At 40.8% G+C, this 27027-nt stretch overlaps 1 protein-coding gene across 4 annotated transcripts in view; it reads right to left on the minus strand.

The window, feature by feature from the left end:
* Positions 1 to 26386, minus strand: part of LOC112251174 (zinc finger protein 644-like) — a 33610-nt gene extending 7224 nt beyond the window's left edge. For 2 of the 4 annotated variants that reach the window (XR_002953630.2, XM_024421978.2), the window contains exons 1-7: positions 26270 to 26386; positions 22699 to 22748; positions 5097 to 8174; positions 4580 to 4790; positions 4158 to 4368; positions 3791 to 3989; positions 1060 to 1185 (exon numbers count right to left, since the gene is read on the minus strand). Coding sequence is in view for 3 of the 4 variants with exons in the window: in XM_024421978.2 (XP_024277746.1) it covers positions 1060 to 1185; positions 3791 to 3989; positions 4158 to 4368; positions 4580 to 4790; positions 5097 to 8160 (3811 nt within the window). In the remaining variant the exon portion in view is untranslated. The other 2 variants (XM_042322268.1, XM_042322269.1) reach the window with 2 other exon arrangements.
* Between the last annotated feature and the right edge of the window lie 641 nt (positions 26387 to 27027).

Below are 27027 nucleotides of genomic sequence, written 5' to 3' on the forward strand. Positions count from 1 at the left end.
GGATTGATTTGCACTTTTCGCACCAAAGTACGTTCATCTCTAGGAGACAGAACGCGTCTCCTTCCTGAGTGGTATGACGGCTGCGTGGTCCCATGGTGTTTATACTTGCGTACTATTATTTGTACAGATGAACGTGGTACCTTCAGGTATTTGGAAATTGCTGCCAAGGATGAACCAGACTTGTGGAGGTTTACAAATGTATTTCTGAGGACTGATTTTTTCCCCATGATGTAAAACAAAGAGGCACTGAGTTTGAAGGTAGGCCTTGAAATACATCCTCAGGTACACCTCCAATTGACTCAAATTATGTCAATTAGCCTATCAGAAGCTTCTAAAGCCATTACATCATTTTCTGGAATTGTTCAAGCTCGTTAAAGGCACAATCAACTTAGTGTATGTAAACTTCTGAGCCACTGGAATTGTGATGCAGTGAATTATAAGTGAAACAATTGTTGGAAACATTACTTATGTCATGCACAAAGTAGATGTCCTAACAGACTTGCCAAAACTATAGTTTGTTAACAAGAAATTTGTGGAGTGGTTGAAAAACAAGTTTTAATGACTCCATCCTAAGTGTATGTAAACTTACAACTTCAACTGCATATAGTGGACTATCTCTGACCAGAGCCCTACCTACATAATGGACTACTTTTGACCAGAACACTACCAATATAGTGGACTACTTCTGACCAGAGCCCTACCAACATAATGGACTACTTTTGACCAGAACACTACCTATATAGTGGACGACTTCTGACCAGAGCCCTACCTACATAATGGACTACTTTTGACCAGAACACTACCTATGTAGTGGACTACTTCTGACCAGAGCCCTACCTACATAATGGACTACTTTTGACCAGAACACTACCTATATAGTGGACTAATTTTGACCAGAGCACTATGGGGCTCTGGTCAAAAGTAGTCCACTATATAGAAAATAGGGCGCCATTTGGGACGCAGTGTTGTGTACATTTTCTACAAGGAACATTCAATACTGTAATTTCAAAAATGTGCCTTTATTTTCTTGATTTTTCTGACCAGGCTTAGAGAACTTACTTTTTCCTTCCAACATGGCAACCCTCTTCCTGCGTGCGTAAGCGCGAAGATGATTGGACAAGCTAACAGCACTGGGGAAGGTTGTGTTACAGTGAATGCACATCTTCTTATTAGATTCATTTCTCTCTGGAAAAGTGAAACATGTGAAAGGGAAAGAGACATTTCAAAAGAAAGCAAAGCACACAGAACTTCAGTTCAAAATGTAAAATATGTTCAAAACACTCCTTAACAACACTTTTCTTGCAAGAGAATGCCTTTGAAATAGTGTCAAGAGTATAGCATTTTATTCAAATGCCCATAAGCCTCCGGATTACCTCGCTCCATTAGTTTTTTACTTCATTATCAGTTATCTTCCATTAGAGACATTTTGTTTGTTCAACTTCTACACACATTACATCTAAATAAATTGTTTGGTTTCAGGGTCTTTGATGAGCGTCTTTGACAAATATAATCTGGAGGTGAGTTGAGGTGACTAAGGAAAAATCTGAAGAAATATGGCTAAAAGTGACTACAGAGCACATAGAGATGAACATGAAGTAAACTGCTATTCCCTGAGTGCCATCACCTCTTCCTCCATCTGTTTTCATATTGGAAAGATCTGTTTTGCACTCTGCAGTTGGAGATGTATTGTTGAGAGTAATGTTTATCACAATCTAAGAACTCCAGGGTGCCTATTTTCACCTGGGTTTAGAATTTGATTTAGGCTATGATAAGAAATTCATACTGTGCTGATTGTGTCAATATTGCACATGAATTACAATAGTTTGGCATGTCACTACAGGCTACATCTAGAGCATGTTAAATCATAAAAGCGTTTCATTAGGAAAGGTCTCTCTGTACACCCTTTAGAGCAGATTTGATTGTATGACAAGCCCACACCAAGTTTCTATGCAGGCTGTCCTGAAGCTACTGGCAGTGGTGTGAAAATTATAGAGACAGCTTCCCATTCATTTCACACCTAATAGGGGGGAAAACATCTGCTACGGAGGTGTTTTTTAACCATGACAAGCCACTAAAGGTTATTTAAATTACCTGCAAATCGTTTGCAACAATTGCATGTGCAAAATGAATCTCTTCTTGATTAATTAACTAATGCCCATAAAAAAAGCTTAAGTATATATTATACAGTATTCTCCCCACTGTATGTGTTAAATCTCCATTTAACATAACACTGATTACACCAAAATGGTGTAAAAACCTTAGTTAGGTGATTAAATCTGAATGTCAGAGTCAGTCTATTCTCCCTTTTAAGGTTTCAGCTTTCAGCTATAATGTAAAAAGTCACTATGACATTCAACAATGTCAGCCACAGAACGGCCAATCATTAGAATTGAGATGGACATCTAAAAAAATCCATATTTTTTTTGTATTTTGTATTTTACCCCCGTTTCCCTCTCAATTTCAATTACGTTCTTGTCTCATTGCTGCAACTCCCCAACAGGCTCGGGAGACACGAAGGTCGAGTTATGCGTCCTCCGAAACATGACCACCCAACCGCGCTCCTTAACACCCGCCCGCTTAACTCGGAAGCCAGCTACACCAATATGTTGGAGGAAACACTGTTCAACTGACGACCGAAGTCAGCCTGCAGGTGCCCAGCCTGCCACAAGGAGTTGATAGAGTGCAATGAGCCAACTACAGAGCCGGCCCCCCCGGCCAAACCCTCCACTAGCCCGGATGAGATGGCTGGGCCAATTGTGCTGCGCCCTATGGGACTCCCGGTTACAGCCAGTTGTGACACAGCCTGGGATCGTAGTGTGTAGTCTGTAGTGATGCCTTAGACCGCTGCGCCACTCGGGAGGCTCCGATATCTGATTTAGACATCTTTATTAATCTTTCTGCGAAACGGACGGAAACTGTTATTTGGACAGAGATTAAACAAAGGTGTGTAAACACAGCTGATGTGCTCCCAGAACCACATCAAAAGGACGTGACAGGTTTTAATTTCAATTTCAAAGCCAATTTATTATTTTTGTGTGCGTTACAATAATAATGTTTCCTGGTGACTTCAAGGTTGCTGACAGAAGAGCAGACAGAGTACTGGGGTATTATGATGATGCTCACATACATATTTAATGAAGCTCAATTTGAATTACATTTTGTGATTTAACATGAACGCCTGTAAATAATGAAAATCTGTACAGGTAATAAAAGACACAAAACAGCTGCGGAACAAGACAAGTTTGTGTTTCATTATGGCAAGCTGATCTACTGTAATTGGAGGGTAAACTACTATCTTAACTCTGTATCATTGCACTCAATGAAACTGTTCTAAAGATCACCTAAAATAATCATACCTATCTGCAAAGGACTAAACTGATCAAGCCTATGAATAATGATAGAACACTGTGAAAAGAACAGACTGGCGACCCAATTAAGCTAATAAAGCTGTCTGTCACTTCTATCCATCATCTATCTGGCTTAACTGGCTTTCTTGTCTTCTTTGATTCTACATCACTTGAAACAGACTGATCATATGTCATATGTTTTGCTGTCACAGAGGGGCCTTGTTGCACTACAATAATCAGTACCATTAATAAAATATATTTGGCAGATAAAATAACTGTAGTTTTTAACTGTATAGTTTTTCACTCTGTTATATTTTGGCTATCTAGGTCCTTTTATCCGCTGTTCAAAATCTAATCACAATAAAAAAAAGTATTATTTTTTCTGGTCGCTAAAAAGACATGATATTCTGATTTGTATAGAAATTAGTTGTGAATCTGCTTACCTTGGGCCCAGTGTGGTTCCAGATTGCTGGCCTGTTGGTTCTGTCTCTCCTCAAACCTCTCTTTGGTCACAGTAAAGTGATTAGTATCTGCATCATACGATCTGCTGTTATCCCTCAGCTGCCCCTGCTCCTTGTCCAACTTCCTCTTCCTCAGCAGCTCTACTAAAGTGCCCTGGGAAGGTTCCCTGACCCCTCGTATCTGTAATAATAATAATAATATTAATAACAATAATACATTTTACTTGCGCCTTTCAAGATACCCAAGGACACATACAGAATAAAAAAATATTTAATTATAAGCAACATAACTAAGAGTAAAAGTACAACACACAAAAGAACATAGCACCAAAATACAACACAACTATACCTCTATACTTTTCCTTTCAGAAAAGAACTTCTCTCCCTTAACTTCCTCCTGCCTGGGTGTAGTTGCACTGGGCCCCCATGAAGTGGAATTGCCATCTTGGCCTGGCTGGCAGCCATGTTGGATCTTCACTGGGAACCCTGTGGGTGTCAGGAAGAGCCCATCACTCCCGATGAACTTCTGGGAGATGATTGGTCGAGAGAGGAACTGCTTCCTGTTCAGATTTCATATGAAACACAACAATGATATAGGATACACTAGTCACAGCATATAGCAAGGGAGGTACATGAAAAAGTAGACAAAATGAAAAATACATTAAAATGAAGACAAATTCAAAATAAATATATAGCTGATATAAGATACAATATTCTATTACATCCCTAAAAGGTGTAAACAGTAACTTGTGGAGGAATTGTTTAAATTACCTGTTGAGGGTCTGGAGGATGTTCTGGTGTTCCTGCTCATCCTGTAGCAGCTCGTTAAGGATACACACTGGACTCTTACTGGTGCTGGTGGTGCTGGTCTTCCCTATCCGCTTTAGATGTCCCCTCACATGATTGGAGAGGCCCGTGTTGGTGTCGAACCAGCCACAGCACAAGGGACAGGTGTGCTCCGCCTGAGACTCCGGCTTCTCAGCTGTAACATGAAGATTTAAAAAAAGGTTTTAACACAATATCTATATTTACATGAAAATGTTAGTAATTTAGCAGATGCTTTTACCCAAAGCGATCTAGGTAAATTACTATGTAACTTTGTGGTAACTTTGAATATTACACACTATCTATAAAAGAATAACATGACACCCTTGACTGTGCAAGAAGCAGTCACAAATATTGTTAGATTTGATTACAGATTACTTTTATTACAGATTAACCTATTACAGTACAATAGGAAACAATAAGTAATTGAATAAAGACAGGGAAAATATAATAAGTTGCTCACCTTTTTTGATCCTCCGTGCCACAGAGGGGATCTTCCTGCGTATGCGTGGCTGTCGGTCCTGTGAAGCTACCTGCTCAGGTGACACCACGTGGCGAGCATCATAACTCAGCCCCACCCTGTGCAGGTGCCCTCGCACGTGATTGGACAAGCCCACCCCAGACTCAAACACAGCAGGACAATAGGGGCAGGACTTTCTTTCTGACCCAAATGGAGGGGAGACGTCATACTCATAGGAGAGACTTTGGTTGTGTGTTTTGGTGGTGGTGGGTGACTCCGGAGAATCGTCACACACTGAGCTTTCTATACACTCCTCTTTGATGATAAGCTTCTGTATGTCATCGCTGTCATACTCCCCCTCCTTGACTTCAGTCTTTTCAAAATGGTGGTCAGCCTGAGTAGCGTTCTTTTCAAAATGTCCGACATCAGCAGCAGGTGTAGGATCTTCTTTAACAAAAGAACCCCTCTGTCTGCGTATGAAGTAGCTACGGGCATAGGGATTCCTCTCATTCTCACTACTATCCAGGAAATTGGCTGTAGCCTCGCTGGTGTAGGCACTAAAGTCATACGTGTCCTCATAATCATCATCTTCTGTGTCTTCAGGAGTGGTAGTCTCTCTTAACTTTGGGTTCAGTTTTGGAAAAACATTATCAACCACCTTGTCCACAGTGTTGCGGAATGGTGTGGACATTTTTCGTTTGGATGGAGACTTTCGGGTAACATTTTGGGGCTCTGACTTCCTGCAGGTCAAGTCGTTGCTATCTCCCTGACTCTTGTCAGAGTCATAGCTATAATTTAGCATCTGGCCTATTTTAGCCATCTTGGATGTAACCAACACATCAACATTTGAGGGATATTTTGTCCTTTCTGAGATTCCTGAAATGACATGGTCGTATTGTTGATTGTCTTCCTCAACATAAGGGAGACCTGTTGTCACGTCTATTTTCTCTGTTGGTTTGGGAGATAATTTGTTTGGCTTGTCGCTCCTCCACATAGATGGTGACAGCTTGTTTGTTGAGCTGCCAAGACTACATTTGAACTGGGAGGCGGTAAGATCTTTATAATACTTCTGTGCGTCTGCTTTGTTTCTCGTGTAAAAGTCAGCTACACTACTAGACCAAAAGGGCAAATCTGCTCTTTTCCAGAAAGCAGGCTTTTTAATACAGAAATTTTGCTTCAGCTGTAGGAGTTTTAAATCTGCTTTTTTGGACGGGCCAGCTAGCCTATATTGATCTTGATGGTCAGATGCTTTGTTAAACGGTGGACTTTCACATTCATCTTCACAAAACTGGTGTATTAGGTCACAATGGCTCTTCAGGTCATTTTGATTCTGGGTGCTGAAAGGGCACACTTTACAGTGAAACACAACATATCTTGATTCATTATCTTCATTGTTATTTGTAGGAAACTCTGACTCCTCATCTTTGATCATGTTCTTGTACTTGTACTGCAGTGTGTCACAGTGCACCGCGTACAGGTGTGCTTCAAGCTCCCGTTCTGTCAGGGCCATGTGGTTGCACTCCTCGCAACAGTAATAACGTTTGTCCTTCTCATGTGTCTTGGCGTGCTGGACGAACGTCTTGGGGCAGTTGGTCCCGAACACACACTGCGGGCACTGCAGCTTGGCGTTCCTGCCTTCGTCTCGGAGTTTGTTGAGTCCCTGTATCTCCTCCATAAGTTTCTCCCGTCTCTCCTGGTGGATAATCATGTGCTTGAGGAGGGAGTTGCGATCGCGGAACGAACGCCCACACTCCCTGCATATAAAAGGCCTTGGAACGTTCTCGTGGTGGCGTATCTGATGATTATGCCCATCTAAATGATACATCATATGTCTATGCAAATGCCTTTTCTCCTTGAAATTAACATTGCACTTTGTGCATGGGAAAAACGATGGTTCTTGTTCGGATTGCTCTGTCTTTAGCTGCTTGGGTTTTCTACTAAAGAGGGAGTCGGAGTGATTGTCTTCGTGGCAATCTGCTCTTATAATCACTTTCTTGATGATTACAGGACTGTCACTGGGATGCTCTTGACATGAATTCACAGAAGATTGTACATCAGCCTTTTTACAAGGGAAATCCTCATCATTTACGTTGGCGATGTTAAAATCCTCGTCATCATCTTCCTCCTCTTCAATATGCCACTTTTTGTAGGTGTGATTCGAGCTGCTGTTGTAAACCTTTTCAGGAGAGCCTGTCGTACCCACCAGGTGTATTTTACGCTTCCTCTGTCTTTGGCTGGTAAGCTGAGGCATCACTCCCACTCCCGCAGTGTTTTCCTGTAAGCTGTTGTCAACGTTACGATTGTTCCACAACACCCGTATGAGCTCTTTCTGAGAATCCCAGTGTAGTGAGTTAGCCCCGTCAGAACCGTCCGACGAGCTCTCAGAGGACTCTGTGGTGTGTAAGTCCCATATAGATCTAGCTCTAGCCTTGACTCCCTCAGCCGTCCATATTTGGTTAACTGGCGTTTGGTGAGGCTGTGGACTGTGGTCTGACAAGGTGGTGTCACGGGCCTGGTAGGGAAGTTCAGCCTCACTCTCCCCAGAGTCAGATGGTGACGTGTTGTTGGCCTCTGGCTGCGTGGTGGCTAATGTTTTCAGAACAGGCCCTGGCCCTGCTGGGTTCTTCAGGGCGTCTGATTGAAGCTCACTGGGTGGCGGTAACACCTGAGGGCTTGTGTCCCTCCCTGCTTGCCATAGTTGGGTGTCCTGGGCCTCCACCAGGACATTGTTGGGCGTTGTGCTGTCTTTGTTCAGGCCACAGCTCTCCTCTGAGTTAGGGTGTGAAGCAGGTCCATTAACAAGTGCTACGAAAGGTAGTGAATGGGCTGCTTGGGCTGTGTGGGGAACAGCAGGGACACTGCTGGGTACAATTGGACTGGGCTGTGCTCCATTTAAAGGGTTTGGGAGTCTGTCAGAGGACAGCTGCTCTGACAACCTTGCAGCATTGTTCTTAAGGGAGGATGTGTGACGCTGTAATGGCTCCTGAGTGGCAACGGAGCTATTACACAATGGTTCCACCACATCTCCTTCTTTGTCCTCTTGTGCATTTGGCTTTATATCAGCCATCTCCCCAGTATGTTCTGAGAAGAGAGAAACAGAGAAAAAACACAAAATCAGCTTAAAACATACTCAATAATTTATATTGTGTTTTGAGGGCTAAAGGCGATGAAAAATGGATGATTAAAACAAGTCTAAATGTGGCAAAAGGAAATATATACAGCCCAACCCATAACACTTGTATTGGTTCAAAGTCAAAATGCAGGCTAATATTATGTTGAATAACAAACAATTATTATTCCTTACACACACAGAAAATCAGTCAGTGTTCAGTGTCAGCTCTGCCTACTTTCTCTCCAATTGTTCCACACAATGAGAGTTTCATTAACAGTACTCTTCTGATCGGCTCTCTGGTACTGCATTATGATTTTCCTAACACCCTAGTCCACCACTTCTCTTCACAACAAACCCTGCTGTTAGCCCCAGATACCCCGGAGAGGGCTCTTAATTACCATAGCACACCTCTGGGATACAACCTTCCTGTTCCTCCCCCGAACGCTCCCAGACGCCTGCTAAAATTGACCAATTTCCATGTGAACAAAGTAGACTTCCAATGAGATCATACTCAGTCTTAGCACTCTGTGATGGTGCTAACACGGGTCCCAGCACGACACTGTTGTTGCTCCAATCCTGACAAATTGGCATGCGTCGGGCTACACAATCTGTCTGTCTCACATACACTCACACAAACACACGCATGGAAACACTCCCTCACACATACACACACACACACACACAGATATACACATACATAAAGAGATATAAACACACATACATCTATAAACACACACACACCCATAAACACATACACAAACACACACACACAAACATTAGGGTTGGGGATTGCCAGGGACCTCACGATACGATATTATCACAATACTTAGGTGCTGATAAGGTATGTATTACTATTCTCACGATTCTCATGATTCTATATGTATTGCGATTTGATGCTCCAAACATATTGCTCACTATAGGTTTATGAGAAAATACGTTTTGATCAGTCAGAAAAATAAAATGCTGAAAACATGTTGGCAAACTATTTTGGAAGATGGACACCAAGCTATAGGATGCAAGAGTTTTGCCACAGGTGCAGCCAACAAATCGATACTTTGAGTCAAATACCGATAAAATGAAAAATAATATCACAATATGTTACTGTCTCGATCCCCCCATCACTAACAAACATATAAACAGCAATCAACATTTGACAGATTGCTAAATGTAATATAGACTCAACTGTTGAACATGTTAAACAAGCCACTTAAGAGAGTGAAAATACATTAATAAAATCTTCTAATATTTAACACTCTTCCCAGCCTTGTAATAGCCAAGCTGTGAGACTGAGGCGAGGTGATGTATTTTACAGCTTGGTACAATGTGAAGTGTCCAGGCAGGGTTGTTGTAACCCAAGCTGATAGACATAGATTGCATCCCAAATGACACCCTATTCCCTATTTACTGCACTACTTTTGACCAAGGCCGATAAGGGCTCTGGTCAAAAGTAGTGCACTTTATAGGGAAAAGGGTGCCATTTGGGATGGAACTATTGTGTAGTCTACAATGTATGCTCAGTGGATTTGACATGATCCAGTGTTGGCTGCTCTCTGCAGGAAGCTACGTCGCTAACAAAGTGGTAAATTCAGTGTTAATGAGTGGCTTCACTGTTACCACCTCTGAGGTAAAACCTTCCGAGCTCCCTATTCCCTCCGTCTGCTGTGGTGTTACTGTAGGGGCTTGGGTTAGCAGGGAGGGAGAGGCAGAACAGACGCTCTGCATTTAAATCTAACTTCACTGCTACCCCCCGAACAGCAGGGTGGCAAAGCCATCAGAATATGATTTCAGCTTTAAAGGCTCATTAGTGGGGCTACTAGCATGCAATATGACTCTCTCTCTCTCTCTGCTCCATATATAACAACCAAAAGCAAACATTCAGGGTTCAACAGGGATGCGATTGAAAACATATTTTTTGCTTCTATTTACTTCATTTAGTCAATGTTAAAAGGCTGACTTTGCCTTTCTGGAAGCTATTTGCAAGGATTATAATCTTAAATACATTTAAGCCGTATGCATAGATCGATCTGTATCTTATCAATGAGATGTATTACCATTAATCCAGTTCTGCATCATTCCCTAAGACATCTTATATGAGAGAATGTTCAGTAATCATCATGTTCTAGAATTCTCTGAAATGGAACGGTTATGTTTAGCCAAATTCTACTGAAGGAATAACAAGAGCTCTTACTGAAACACCTCCCAGATATGTATAATATGTTACTTGGCTTTTTCATTCTTTCTTTGAATATTTTTTTACGGGTCTATCAGCACTTTCAGGAACACTCGTATAGCACCTTATCTTGAGGTTACTACAGAAGAAAAAGGGAGGCAATAATTGCATATTATCATTATTATTCTGGATTCCCTGAAGATACATAAACCTTTCTGAGATATTTAATAACCAGCTTGTCTCAACGACCCATTATCTTTAAAAGCATTGTAGAAAAGCATTTAAAACTTTAAACGTCTTACTCTTGACCCTCACCAAAACCTGCAAAAAAATATTACATTTATTACATTTTTTATTGCAATTTTGTGTTACAATTAGAAAAATAACGAAAATATCTGTGTTGCTCCATTCATCACCATATTTATCATAATGTCCAGGAAATGGCTAAAATATCATGTGAACAGCCTGAAAACATCACAAAACAAAGAGTGCCAGGCTAGCCAGTCTTAACATCAGTAGAGAATCAGTGCTAAAGGCTTTTGTGTTTGGGACTAGTGTCCAAAGGAATTCCCACTTCCCAACCAGGACCAGTCAACCAGACCAGTTCAACCGCTGGAGCTGTCTGGATGGATCAACAGACAGCCACCCATCCCCATGTAGTATGTCTCTGCCTCTGCCTTCAGTGGGAGAGAAAACACACATCTAAACAACAAGGGGGGGTGGCGCTGCCCCTCAAGTACTGCAGCAGCTCCACAACTTCCTCAGCTAATGGGAACTATTGATTTATTTGACACATAGTGAATTTATGAAGCTGCCTCTCAAGTGTGAGTATCAAAACCCATGGATCAAAATAAACAGGCAGAGATTCAGTCTGACTCTTCAGCAGTCCCAATGAGAGGAGAGCACAGCACTGTTCTCCTCAATGCCACAGTGAATAGGAAAGGCTTGGTTCAGTTCATATGCTGCAGTGTGGTCTAAAGCCTACAGTTAACCAATAACCACATAGACCCAGCGACACCAGATATTTTTGCTTAGGATGGGGTAAGCTTTTGAGGCATTAACAAGTTATATACTTAAACAAATGATAGTTAATATCACAGACTGCACCTTTACCCAGACAGACCCATGCAGAGACACAAGAGAAACAGGCCCAAAAAGATTAGTGTAGCCTACAACTCTCATAATAACACAGTAATAATAACACATTAATAATAACACAGCTATTCAGCAACTACTGTAAATTTAGAGCTCACAATTATGAATTTACAATAAATTCAATGGTGCTTGTAAAGAGAATAAAGAGAATAAAGTGGGCAGTTTCATACATCAAATCAAATGTTATGTGTCACATGCTTGGTAAACAACAGGTATAGACAAACAGTGACATGCTTGTTTACGGGCTCTTCCCAACAACGCAGAGAGAAAAACAGAAAATAACAGAAAGATAATAACACAAGGAATAAAAACACAATGAGTAACGCTAACTTGACTATACTGTATACACGGGGTACCAGTACAGAGTCGATGTGCAGGGGCACGAGGCAATTGAGGTAGATCTGTACATATACTGTAGGTAGAGGTAAAGTGACTAAGCAACAGGATAGATAATAAGCAGTAGCAGCAGTGTGATGAGTCAAAAGAGTTAGTGCAAAGGGGGGTCAACGCAGATAGTCCAGGTAGGTATTTGGTTAACTATTTAACTAGCTATTTATCAGTCTTATGGCTTGAGGGTAGAAGCTGTGCAGGGCCCTGTTGGTTCCAGACTTGCATGACGTTTGTACATGACATGACGTTTGGCTTGATTAAGTTCATTTTTATCATCCAGATAGCTTGTCAACAAAAGGTCATCTACATCATAATAGCATCCCCTCTCTCTAGAGGGATTTTGGGGTATGATTATCTATGTCTGTATCCTAATTTGGGGTGTGATTATGTATGCCTGTATTAGAGGTCGACCGATTATGATTTTTCAACGCCGATACCGATTATTGGTGGACCAAAACAGGCGATACCGATTAATCAGCCAATTTTTTGTTTTATTTATTTGTAATAATGACAATTACAACAATACTGAATTAACACTTATTTTAACTTACTATATACATCAATAAAATCAATTTAGCCTCAAGTAAATAATGAAACATGTTCAAGTTGGTTTAAATAATGCAAAAACAAAGTGTTGGAGAAGAAAGTAAAAGAGCAATATGTGCCATGTAAGAAAGCTAATGTTTAAGTTCCTTGCTCAGTACATGAGAACATATGAAAGCTGGTGGTTCCTTTTAACATGAGTCTTCAATATTCCCAGGTAATAAGTTTTAGGTTGTAGTTATTATAGGAATTATAGGACTATTTCCCTCTATACCATTTGTACTTCATTAACCTTTGACTATTGGATGTTCTTATCGGCACTTTAGTCTTGCCAGTGTAACAGTATAGCTTCCGTCCCTCTCCTCGCTCCTCCCTGGGCTCGAACCAGCAACACAACGACAACAGCCACCATCGAAGCAGCGTTACCCATGCAGAGCAAGGTGAACAACTACTAGAAGGCTCAGAGCGAGTGATGTTTGAAATGCTATTAGCGCGCGCTAACTAGCTAGCCATTTCACTTCGGTTACACCAGCCGCATCTCGGGAGTTGATAGGCTTGAAGTCATAAACAGCGCAATGATTGACGCACAACGAAGAGCTGCTGGCAAAACGCACGAACGTGCTGTTTGAATGAATGTTTACGCACCTGCTTCTGCCTACCATCGCTCAGTCAGATACTTAGATACTTGTATGCTCAGTCAGATTATATGCAACGCAGGACATGCTAGATAATATCTAGTAATATCATCAACCATGTGTAGTTAACTTATAATTATGATTGATTGTTTTTTATAAGATAAGTTTAATGCTAGCTAGCAACTTACCTTGGCTTACTGCATTTGCGTAACAGGCAGTCTCCTTGTGGAGTGCAACGAGAGAGAGGCAGGTCGTTATTGTGTTGGACTAGTTAACTGTAAGGTTGCAAGATTGGGTCACCCGAGCTGACAAGGTAAAAATCTGTCGTTCTGCCCCTGAACGAGGCAGTTAACCCACGGTTCCTAGGCCGTCAATGAAAATAAGAATGTGTTCTTAAATGACTTACCTAGTTAAATAAAGGTGTAAAATATATATATATTATTTTAATCGTCAAATCGGCGCCCAAAAATACAGATTTCTGATTGTTATGAAAACTTGAAATCGGCCCTAATTAATCGGCCATTCTGATTAATCGGTCAACCTCTAGCCTATATCCTGAATCGGGGTGTGATTATGTATGCCTGTATCCTGATTTGGGGTGTGATTACGTATGCCTGTATCCTGAGCAGACACACTGCACTCAGTCTTGTCAGCCTGAATCATGGTAATGTAATTACACAAAGCCTTTGATAACCAAACAATGTCATCTACTGCTAGAGTAAAAAGACATGTATTTGACTTAAACAGTTCTAATTAGAAGAAATGCATTAGTCACAAGTGCACTACTTTTGACCAGGGCTGACAGGGCTATGGTCAAAAGTAGTGTACTATATAGGGAATAGGGAACTATTTGGGACACAGACACTGTTATAGATTAAAATTATATATTAATAGCCTATGTTCTAAAATAGGTTGTGGTGTGTATATTTGGACTCAGTAAACAAAGGTTCGGAAGAATGTAAGAATAATAGAACATGCCTTGAGCTTTCTTTCTATTCTATGGAACAATAACAAAAACAGAGAGGAAAAAAACGCTGATTACACACCATGAAGGCAATAGTGATGTAAAGTTGTGGCAATGTTGAGTGGACTCAAATTCAACTAGCCAGAAGCCCCGAATTTCACTAAACAAAAGAATAATACATCCTGTCAGTAAGAACCAAGTGGGCTAGTTTCCTTTCACAGAGTTAAGACTAAAGAGCATGTAAAAAACTACACCTCGCACCAAACCCCCAAACCTTTTCATGCCCTTTTCTCGAAAAAACAGAAAGAGAATAAATTAAATGGCTGTGATGGAAGAATTACTGATGAAAAAAAGGTGTAGAGAGAACATTGGGAGTGATAAAAGAGGACAGGGAGCGAGTGACAGTTGGGTTAAGACAGAAGTCATGTTCAATAGCAGGTAGCAACATCAAACGTTTGAGTTCACAGGGAACCTATGCAACCTTGTCTAGCACAAGGCTTTTCTGTTGTGTGGAGTAGATTATATCTGTTCAAACTGCTGACATGGCCTCATTTTCTGCCCGTAGTGTTAGAGAGGGGATTAAACTATATAAACTTTGAAGCTTTAAACAATACCTCTCAAAATTAAATGGATTAAGGGAGGGATGTCTGATGGGGATTTCCCTGGGCTTTGTTAGTTTTAAACTTCTCTCCTTTTTAAGGAGAAGAAAAAAAATCTGAGGTCTGAGGTTTTTTTCAAGCATTCATGTGACCGTTTTAGTGAGTTCTCTCTCTTTCACAATGAGGAGGAGACCAGGGCCAGTGGCCACAGAGGAGCAGCTACTTTCCCTATGGGCTCTGGTCAAAGGCAGTGTTCTATATAGGGAGTAGGGTGCCATTTGGGACATAGTCACTGTGAATACTACAGCAGACAGATGGTTCATGAACATCATATCTGTTCTGTTTAGATACACACAAATACTGAGAAGAAAACAGTCACTGGCTAAGTCCCAAATGGCACTGTATTCCCTATATACAGTAGTGCACTACTTTTGACCAGAGCCCTATGGCTCTAAATGGGGAATAAGTTGCCATTTGGGACACACTCTAACTAAAGCATATCGCCGCCACACTCATCTACTCGGCTGGTTCTGGCAAGCTGTGCAGTGCTGTTCATGCCTGTTGAAAATGGCACATTTCCATGTACTACTGTGTTTGTTGCATCCTTCATGACATGAGCTGTTGATTCATATCTTCTCATCTGTTTTGAATGTGTGATGTAGGCCTAGATGTAGAATGCATTGGTAGCTTTGCTATTTTTATTTATTTATTTAATTTATTTATTAGTTGTATGGATTTTGGCTTTTAATAAATGTGAGAGCTCACCATATATAAATACTTTGGGGCTATATGCATGATACAAGCAATTGCTATGATCATGATCGGGCATGCTCAGATTGCACCCTGTCTTTTTGTTGAGATGGAATTATATAAAATATAGGCCTATAAAACTTTGTCACTGCCACTTTTCTGTAGTCACACACGTGACCAATCACATGAAAGAGATGTCAGTGTCAAACTCCTCTCCAAACAGAGGACAGGCTCCTCTCTCTGCCGAATGAGCAGGCATCAGCACGCTTACATCTGGAGGAATGTCAAGCATCGCACATATCAGGATGAAAAACCTCTCATTACCTTTCTTTAAAAACATAACATGAATATCTGGCTCCGTCAGTCGTACAGAGTACATGGCAAGGATGGATCAGGCAGAAGGGGGTATAACAAGGACCTCTCACTAGCTAGCTACAGTACAAAGCAACCTAAACTCAATTGATTCAGCATTATTCATCAGTAGAACAGAGCATTGTCCCCCATTTAAAGTACTTTATACTTTTAAATCTGTGTGTTCTCCGATAATATTATTCCGTTTTAAAATACTTTCGGCAATTAGTGTATTCTCCAGGTAAAGAACGTGTAATCTAGCAGGCCGTTAGAGTGTTGTTAGATTGCTACACCTACTGTGTGGCAGCTGAGCTGAACTATATGGCTGGCCAGAAGTGGGGATGTGGTCCTTAGTCCTAGGCCCATAAACAAGAAGTAAATTATCTGCAAAGACTAACAATAATAATAACAACTGCCCATGAACTGTTCCTGGTTCGAAGGAAGGAAAATAACTTTCCCCTTCCAAGCAAAAAATAAAATAATAAAAAACACATAGATATAGCTAGGGATACCAGTAAGTAAACACAACCCTTTCCAATCAAACATAATTGTATTTATTAACCTTTATAATCTAACTCACAATGCACTCTGGGTGATCAGAGACACTGAGCAACTTGAACGCACTGACCCTGACAGCAATGGGATTCCCTCTTGTCATTTCTCAAGGTCCACCTATCTAAGCTGTGCATACAGTACAGACACATATACATCGAGATATACACACAGACCTCTTCCCCACACAGACACACACACACACACACACACACACACACACACACACACACACACACACACACACACACACACACACATAACATGATTATTCAGTGGTGCTTGTCAATTGCACCTTTCCAGCGTGGATCAAAGAGTGGCTTGCACCAGGGGTTCTGCACCAGGACCAGTCATTAACATGGGCCTGCCACTCTACCAGCCCAGCCTCCAAATAAATCAAAGGGTCGGCCGGGGAAGAAAAGAGGCTAATATTTCCTCAATAACCCCAGAGAGGCTCCATGGAGAGATGCAAATTGCCTCCCAGGAGACCCCAGGGGGATGTGGAGGACAAGGGAAGCTGGCTGGGAGGCACCGCACTGGGGAATCTAATGAGTATAATGGTAAACGTATACAAGGAGAGGTGGAGTAGGAGGAGAAAGTGCTCTCTATTCATACCAATTAATATAATCTTATCAATGGAGGTACACCGTGGAGAGGTGGGGTGGGCTGGCGTCTACCGTCTAACCCTTAGCCACTGATCACAGGCGAGGGTTTGACACACACACACACACACACACACACACACACACACTCTCTACACACACACACACACTCTACACAAACACAGACCCCACGTCCATCCTATGAGTATGTGTATTAATCAACAGAGACTAGGCCCCGGTCATTAACCCTATGGGAGGCTGGTTAGGCCTGGGGGAGTTTAAGGAGATGTTAAAAACCTCCCTCTCATTTCCAGATCAAAAGAAATCAGAAAAATCAAAGAGGTTCACAAATGTCCCTTTTTTGACGACTGACTGACCCCCCCATTGTTCTGAGATATTTTATTTTATTGTAAGGATGTAGCAACATTACAACTGTACTAAATACCATTGGAAGTAGTCTTCTTCCACCTGCTATCTGTGATTTTAAATATAGATTCATGAATTATAGACAGAGCTTATGGCATCTATTGCTAATGCATGATATGACTATAACATGATATAACTTCATCTATTATGCTGCTGCGAGCGTGATTGCATCAGTTTGTGAGCGTTCAGAAAAAATATCCACAGAATACTGTTTTCGTGAAGGATGATTTAATCTTTCATTCCTTTTATTGAATTTGTTAGTTTGTTCTTTTCTTCTCACCAACTTTCCTATGCTGTGGGATTCATTTCAAGTTGACTCTTCAAAGACTCTCAGTCAAATGTTCGCCAGGCAGTGCTTTCATCAGATTTACTCACATTGAAAACCTGATTTGGAAGCCCTAAAAATATTTTAATCTCTAACGATTCAGTTTATTACAGTTAAATACTATTAGTCACGATCAATCAGTCAAACATGCAGAGTGAGAGTCTGAAACTATAACTTATAGCTCGTTCAAAATATTTGAATCTCTAACAATTCAATTTAAGACTATCAATCCTTACTCTCAACCAGCTGAACATGTGTATCTGTAAGACACACTCCCTTAATCGCTTTCTGTTTAAATATATATTTTTATATCTTTACATCAATAGAGCAAGATATGAGTAATAAAGTAGAGATTGACCAAATCCTCAATTACCCCTACAAGTTATCTATCAGATAACTGAGTACTGGTTTGAGCTAACATTAATCTATGATTGTCATAGTCACATGGGAGTACTTGTCAGATTTGTATCATGAGAGGTATATTACTGTAACCTGATCATGTGTATAACTGGACCTCTTCCAATACCAACAGTAACCAACAGATGGCCCTGCTGCAGCCTTCCTGTCCTGTACACACAGGTGGACTGGACACTTCACAGGCAGAAACTCAACACACAACACAACACTAGAAGACTGAACTATGAAAGGCACGATTCTGTGTACTTCATGATGTTATATATGAGCCACTTTATATGGATTTACTGTATTCTAGTCATGGCTCATCCTATATAACTACTGCTGTACACACCTTATCTATTCATACGGTTCATACTGTCTATACACACCACTATATATATTTATTTATATACCGGACTCTGACATTGCTCGTTCTGATATTTCTCAATTTCGTTATTTTTAGATTATGTGAGTATTGTTTTATTTGCTAGTTATTACTGCACTTTTGGAGCTAGAAACAAGCATTTCGTTGCATCTGCGATAACATCTGCTAATCTGTGTATGTGAACAATAAACATTGATGAGATTAATAACTGTACCAGTTATTGTACCAATAACTGTACCAATAACTGAATAACTGTACCAATGATAAAAAGATATTGTTCTACTCCTATCTTCATAATATCAAACACGTATTCCAAATGTCTGAGTAGGATACTGTAATTTACCAGGTAGCAGTCCTTCAATGCAATTTTTTAAAGATTTGTAATATAACCTCTGCAGTCAGAATAATGAGATTCCCAGCAGTTTAGTACAGCGGCATTAGTATGAACAGCTGACCATGCAGCGATCTTACCCCTCTTAAGAAGTGAATCATACTCCAATCAGAACAGGACTTAGTTTGAGGGAGCATTTGCACTGCCCTAAAAATGGCATACAAATCCTTCAAAAATATAATATGAAAAAATGTCCCTGATCTATCCTTTTGAAGGTCATTTATAAATCAAGCTGGCAGGAATGTGTCTAGAAGGAGCTGATTAGATGAGGATTTGTCTCCCTAAGATGGTTGAGAGGAGAGAAAGGAAGGTTCATCACTATGTAACGACTAACCAGAAGTATAACGGTATGCTCAGAAAACAGGGAGCACCAGTGACTAGATCAATTAAAAAGTGGTCAGATGAAACAGACGCTAAGCTACAGGACTGTTTTGTTATCACAGACTGGAATATGTTCTGGGATTCCTCCAATGGCATTGAGGAGTACACCACATCAGTCATTGGCTTCATCAATAAGTGCATTGATGACATCGTCCCCACAGTGACCGTACGTACATACCCCAACCAGAAGTCATGGATTACAGGCAACATCCTCACTGAGCTAAAGGCTAGAGCTGCCGTTTTCAAGGAGCCACCATAGCCTGTGCCCTGTGCCCAAAAACACTAAGGCAACCTGCCTAAATGACTACCAACCCGTAGCACTCACGTCTGTAGCCATGAAGTGCTTTGAAAGGCTGGTCATGGCTCACAACAACACCATTATCACAGAAACCCTAGACCTACTCCAATTTGCATACCACCCCAACAGATCCACAGATGGTACAATCTCTATTGCACTCCACACTGCCCTTTCCCACCTGGACAAAAGGAACACCTATGTGAGAATGCTATTAATTGACTACAGCTCAGCGTTCAACACCATAGTGCCCAAAAAGCTCATCAATAAGCTGGGACTAAACACCTCCCTCTGCAACTGGATCCTGGACTTCCTGACGGGCCACTCCCAGGTGGTAAGGGTAGGTAACAACACATCCGCCACGATTATCCTCAACACAGGGGCCCCTCTGCGTGCACAGTCCCCTCATGTACTCCCTGTTCACTCATGACTGCACGGCCAGGCACGACTCAAACACCATCATTAAGTTTGCCAATGATACAACAGTGGTAGGCCTGATCACCGACAACGACGAGACAGCCTTTAGGAAGGAGGTTAGAGACCAGGCCATGTGGTGCCAGGACAACAACCTCTCCATCAACGTGATCCAGACAAAGGAGATGATTGTGGACTACAGGAAAAAGAGGACCGAGCACGCCCCCATTCTCATCAACGGGGCTACAGTGAAGCAGGTTGAGAGTTTCAAGTTCCTTGGTGTCCACATCACCAACAAACGAACATGTCCAAGCACACCAAGACAGTTGTGAAGAGGGCACGACAAAACCTATTCCCCGTCAGGAGACTGAAAAGATTTGGCATGGGTCCTCAGATTCTCAAAAGGTTCTACAGCTGCACCATCGAGAGCATCCTGAGTGGTTGCATCACTGCCTGGTATGGCAGCTGCTCAGCCTCCGACCGCAAGGCACTACAGAGGGTAGTGTGAACGGCCCAGTACATCACTGGGGCCAAGCTTCCTGCCATCCAGGACCTCTACACCAGGCAGTGTCAGAGGAAGGCCCTAAAAATTATCAAAGACTCCAACCACCCTAGTCATAGACTGTTCTCTCTGCTACCACACGGCAAGCGGTACCGGAGCGCCAAGTCTAGCCTGTGTAGCCCTATGCTCAAATCTCAAAAATGTCACATCCAACTGAGAATAAATGAGAAATTTAATTAGGATGGCCACAACCTTGATAGATATCACAGAAAGGTCCAGCTGCCTTGTTACTAATTTAGTGGCAAACTTCTGCTGTTACCCTCTCAATCAATACAAACACAGGGCTTCCATTTTTGGTTAATTGGCGCTCAATGAGTGAATAGCTTCCACATCAATAGAACATTCTTCCGGCCTTGGTTGTATTGATCCTGGAATCTGCACAAGAATTTTCAAACGTCTTTTCTGATTGGGCCTTCTTGTCTGTGGTCTAGCATGTGGTTAATTTGGATGACATTATGTGGTCACATTATGAAGATTATATTATTACTACAGAGCTATAGAATGGAAATACAAATACTTTCTATTTCTTTTAAATATCACTAAACGTACCTGTATTTATATGTGCATTCAACATACTGTAGACTTGGTGTAGACGTATCTATTCAGTCATAAGTAAATCTTGTATAGAGTTAGCATCTTAGAAATGTAGTTTAATTTAGTATGGAAAACAATGAAAATGTTTTTTCCTCTGAAATATTGCTTTTTTTGTGATTGTCGACCTTCACTGTTGTCAGACTCTACATATACTTCTCTAAAAATTATAGACTGCAATGACAAATCAAAAATAGTAATTAATCACTGTAATGATTGCCTATTGTTATGTGCCATTGTTCATCTAGACCTGTAACTCAACTCGTCTGAATGGGGGGGGGGGTAATTAAGGCATTAGTGATCATATTGTGCCCCTTAGTGGTGGGAACCCTCTGTAAGCTGACAGACATGTTTGAGGAGAACAGACAGATTGGCTGACACTGTAGAGATACTTCAACAAGCCTGTGTCACTGGAGTGCCCAGTGAGCTTAGGGGTCAAAACCCCAGGAGACCTGCAAGGGGCTAGAACCCTCTCTCTACACATGATGCACTATATAGTCCCAGTAAGGGACCAACAGTGAATGTTGTGATTGTCCTGAGGACGTCCCCTGTTACCTGGGATATAGATCAAACGTACCATGAATGTATGTCATTCAAGAAAATAGAATATTAATTTCAATATTACAATATTACTAGATCACATAACAACACTTAAAATCACAGTCATATTGTTTTGTGTCAATCTCTTCTTGGTCTATGTGTATGACTAGAGGTATAATCAGAGTAACAGGAAATAGACTTAACACTGCCTATGACCTGCCAAGCGTGGTGTAGTGTAGTGTAGTGTTGGAGATGGCAGTGACAAATGGTGTGCATCCCAAATGGTACCCTATTTCCTGTGGCTCTTGGTCAAAATTAGTGCACTATATACTGTAGGGAATAGTTTGCAATTTGGGATGCAGCGACGGAAGTGACATCTGAGATTTAATTTGACTCTGCTTAATCTAATCACACCTAGCTATAGTATCAGAGCAGTTCACAGCTCTGAGCTACAGTTTCAGGTGTTATGGCAGTATGTATGGAGAAACACAACTGCGTCTCACAATCATCACACCTCAACAACATACAGTCACATTATTGTGCGTTAAGATTCCTTTCCTTCAATATAACCTGAAAAAAATGATCAGTCATGCATGACATCTTCTTAAATTTTGAATTTAATATGCATTCATTGAAGTATACAAAGATAAGTAGCCCTTTCCTGCAGTCAAATGACTAGCGGCCTCATGGGTGGAATGTTGTTAATATTTTTATAATTTCATAATTAATAAACATACATTTTTTAAAACAGCTTAAAATATTGTGTTTCTTTGTCAAATGGTTTTGTTATATTTCAGTCATAAAGTGTAATATTGGGACTCAAAATTGAATACATTTCAACTCTATAGCTGACATATCTGACATGGTACAGGTGTATTTTTCTTAAGCCCATAACCATGTGTGTGAAGTGTATACTTTGGTTTCAAATGAGATTTGTTTAAGACTACCAAAACCCTGATTTAGCACACTACAGTAAAAGGTTATGGTTAATATGGTTCAGCACAAAATACAATTGTAGACATGTTACTAATGCTTGTGGTTTACTAATAGATGATTCCAAAGCAGTCATTCCTTACCAATCTGTTCCAAACCATTGGTTCCACTCTACGGTCTTCTGAAAACCCACCTGTAATAAAGAAATAAAAATGGTCTTTATGTATCCACACATTAATATAGCGTAGCATACAGTATCAAAACTTGAGTTTTAAAAGTGATACACAAATGTTCCCTTCAATGGCAATGGTACAATGGCAGTGTTGGCTACTGAAGTAGCTGCAATAGGGCATTTCCTATAGATTCAATGGTTTATACTAAGAGGATATTGTCAATGTATGCCACATCATCCAATCATTCTGCCCTTATTTCCTTTTGCTACTAAAAGATATGTGGTCCTTGGTACTATATCCTTCCTAAGGATTACTAAAATATCTCATCTCTCACTGCAGCTGCTCATCTGAGTTGATAATTCAGGGCAGTGTACTCCCGTTACAGTAGTCCCTGGCGTCTTCATTTATAGCAGTATGAGCGCGTCAAGACAGCAGACTCAAGATGTGTTCCAAATGGCACCCTATTCCCTACATAGTGCACTACCTTTGACCAGAGCGGCCTATGGGGCCTGGCCAAGAGTAGTGCACTATGTAGGGAATAGGGTGCCATTTGGGATGCAACTCTGTACACATGTTTTGCTATGCCGTGCATTCTGCGTATTCTGGCGTCTTACATTTGACCTTGTCAAGTTACATATAATCAATGAGGATAACTTGCCTAGTCCATCTCATTTATTAAGTCAAACTGGGAAATCGGTTTACAAGGAGGAATTTACTGTGTGTGTGTGTGTGTGTGTGTGTGTGTGTGTGTGTGTGTGTGTGTGTGTGTGTGTGTGTGTGTGTTTGTGCTTGCGTGTGCGTGACGCCAGAGTGTACAGTTGAAGTCAGAAGTTAACATACACCTTAGCCAAATACATTTCAACTCTGTTTTTCACAATTCCTGACATTTAATCCTAGTAAAAGGTCTCTGTTTTAGGTCAGTTAGGATCACCACTTTATTTTAAGAATGTGAAATGTCAAAATAATAGTAGAGAGAATGATTTATTTAAACTTCTATTTCTTTCATCACATTCCCAGTGGGTCTGAAGTTTACATACACTACATTAGTATTTGGTAGCATTGCCTTTAAATTGTTTAACTTGGGTCAAACGTTTTGGGTATCCTTCCACAAGCTTCCAACAATAAGTTGGGTGTATTTTGGCCCATTCCTCCTGACAGAGATGGAGTAATGGAGTCAGATTTGTAGGCCTCCTTGCTTGCACTCGCGTTTTTAGTTCTGCCCACAAATTTTCTATGGGATGAGGTCAAGGCTTTGTGATGGCCACTCCAATACCTTGACTTTTCTGTCATTTTGTCACAACTTTGGAAGTATGCTTGGGGTCATTGTCCATTTGGAAGACCCATTTGTGACCAAGCTTTAACTTTAATGTCTGAGATGTTTCTTCAATATATCCACATAATTTTCCATCCTCATGATGCCATCTATTTTGTGAAGTGCACCAGTCCCTCCTGCAGCAAAGCACCCCCACAACATGATGCTGCCACCCCCGTGCTTCACGGTTGGGATGGTGTTCTTCGGCTTGCAAGCCTCCCCTTTCTCCTCCAAACATAACGATGGTCATTATTGCCAAACAGTTCTATTTTTGTTTCATCAGACCAGAGGACATTTCTCCAAAAAGTACCATCTTTGTCCCCATGTGCAGTTGCAAACCGTAGTCTGGCTTTTTAATTGCGGTTTTGGAGCAGTGGCTTCTTCCTTGCTGAGCGGCCTTTTAGGTTATGTCGATATAGGACTCATTTTACTGTGGATATAGATACTTTTGTACCTGTTTCCTCCAGCATGTTCACAAGGTCCTATGCTGTTGTTCTGGGATTGATTTGCACTTTTCACTCCAAAGTACATTAATCTCTAGGAGACAGAATGCGTCTCCTTCCTGAGCGATATGGCGGCCGCGTGGTCCCATGGTGTTTATACTTGCATACTATTGTTTGTCCAGATGAACGTGGTACCTTCAGGCGTTTGGAAATTGCTCCCAAGGATGAATAAGACTTGTGGAGGTCTACCATTTTTTTATGAGGTCTTGTCTGATTTCTTTTGATTTTCCCATGATGTCAAGCAAAGAGACACTGAGTTTGAAGGTAGGCCTTGAAATATATCCACAGGTACACCTCCAATTGACTCAAATTATGTCAATTAGCCTATCAGAAGCTTCTAAAGCCATGACATAATTTTCTGGAATTTTCCAAGCTGTTTAAAGGCACAGTCAATTTAGCGTATGTAAACTTCACTGGAATTGTGATACAGTGAATTATAAGTGAAATAATCTGTCTGTAAACAATTGTTGGAAAAAATTACTTGTGTCATACACTAACTGACTTGCCAAAACTATAGATTGTTAACAAGAAATTTGTAGAGTGGTTGAAAAACAAGTTTTAATGACTCCCACCTAAGTGTTTGTAAACTTCTGACTTCAACTGTAGATCAACTTTCACATAAAGTCAATATTATTTGAGGTAGGTCATAATCATAGATTATCATAATATGTTATAAATGCTTCAGAATTTGCATGAATTCCAGGTACAGTGTAACTGGGGTGAGTGACTCCCATAACTGAAAGGTGTTATTAATGTTCTATTAATGTGGGCATACTTAATTAGCAGTTGTTGCGGCAGATTACCTTCAAAGTGCAAAGATCCCATTGCCTTTAAAGTAGGCTACTGCAGGAATCTGTTTCTAGAACAATGGTTTACAGTTAACATTAGGGCATGCAGAGACATGATACCCATATAATGCATTTCACATATTGTTTTCATGTTTGAATGGAATAGACACAGTGGAGCAAAGTGATATTTATACATGCAAATAGCACTTGAGTCTATCTTTAGTATGGGAAAGGCATTCCAACACAGCAGAACCCCCCCAATAATGTGGGAATCGATTATAATAGTATTTAATACTTTGAAACAATCAGTCTAAGTTTCAAATAGGTCAAGTGCACGATGCGTGTAAGTATTCTAAAAAGTTGAGGAGGTAGCCTAGGGTAGTGGCTACAAATCTGACCTAATTAGTTGAGGAATGCATTGCTCCATGCTTGTTTGAATACTTGAAGTGTCAAATGACTAAAATATCAGACTGGCTGCAGATGTGACACGTATAGCTCTGTCTGGAGTTTGACAACACCCCCTTTAATTAAAAGGTATAGCCCTCTGTGTTAAGTTATTGGGTACAGGTAGGCTACAGCCCCATTGCGTAGCTAAAGAAACAACAAAGAGTCTATTGAGTAGCTGAAAGCTAAGAACTTTTGGAACGGTGCTTAACTACAACATACAGGACAATGGAGTGCTTAGTGAGTATCGGGTAACTTGACAGTGCACAAATTGGTGAATGGAAGTCAAGTCCATCAGTCCATACTGACCATTATGCATGTCGAGCCAACGTCTTGCATTATCTCATCTCTATGCCAGTATGGTGCCAGTGTGTCCGCTGTATTCCGTGCTCAATAAAACCAGGGCTACCACGAACCTCTAAACATGTCAACACCAGATACCCCAAATCATAATATATTGTCTATAGACGCGTGTATCGAAGCATGAGACCTACCTTCCCAATGCAGGAAACAATAACAATTATCAAGTTTGTCATTACACTTGACACTGTACGTTTTTCGTCCTCCATCCATTACAGTGTCGCCATTTTGCTTAAAATTCTGCAGGTTAAACTATAATTCTGAGAGGGATGTTTGCAGCGGAGGGAAATAAATGTTAACGTTAGCTGAATAGCACAGCGCATAGGACTTCTTCTCTTTCGCCGACACTGCAAAAGGCAATGAACATAATGTAATAGAATCGGTATTTTATTCCATTCATGTTCGATTTATGGCAATGGTCTTCACGACAAAAACTAGCGGTCCCCTATTCAAAATATGGACCATCCCAGACCCACTGTAGAAAAGTCGTTGGGTTAAATGGAGCTTGGAAGATGGCAATAACTGTAGGGGTAGAGTGATAATGTTGTCTAACACACACGGTGAAATGTTTGTTAGACAGAGGAATGTTACATTGTAGCCAGACACCATCAAATGTTAAATTAATTGTGCTGGACATGGATTTCACTCAACATTTTATTGGAAGGGTGGGGAAAATGACATTACTGTATACACACACCATTAGCTTCCTGATTGTACCCCTTCTCCTCTCAAATTGAAATGTGACATACTATTTTGTTTTATTGTAGTAGCATATTTTTACTTTGAACACTACCATTTCTTTATGCAGTACTTTACAAGTGACTGGGGCGGCAGGTAGCCTAGTGATTAAGAGTGTTAGGCCAGTAACCGAAAGGTTGCTTCTTTGAATCCC

The sequence above is a fragment of the Oncorhynchus tshawytscha genome, linkage group LG05 (assembly GCF_018296145.1).
Source record: "Oncorhynchus tshawytscha isolate Ot180627B linkage group LG05, Otsh_v2.0, whole genome shotgun sequence".
In the NCBI taxonomy this organism is placed as follows: domain Eukaryota; kingdom Metazoa; phylum Chordata; class Actinopteri; order Salmoniformes; family Salmonidae; genus Oncorhynchus; species Oncorhynchus tshawytscha.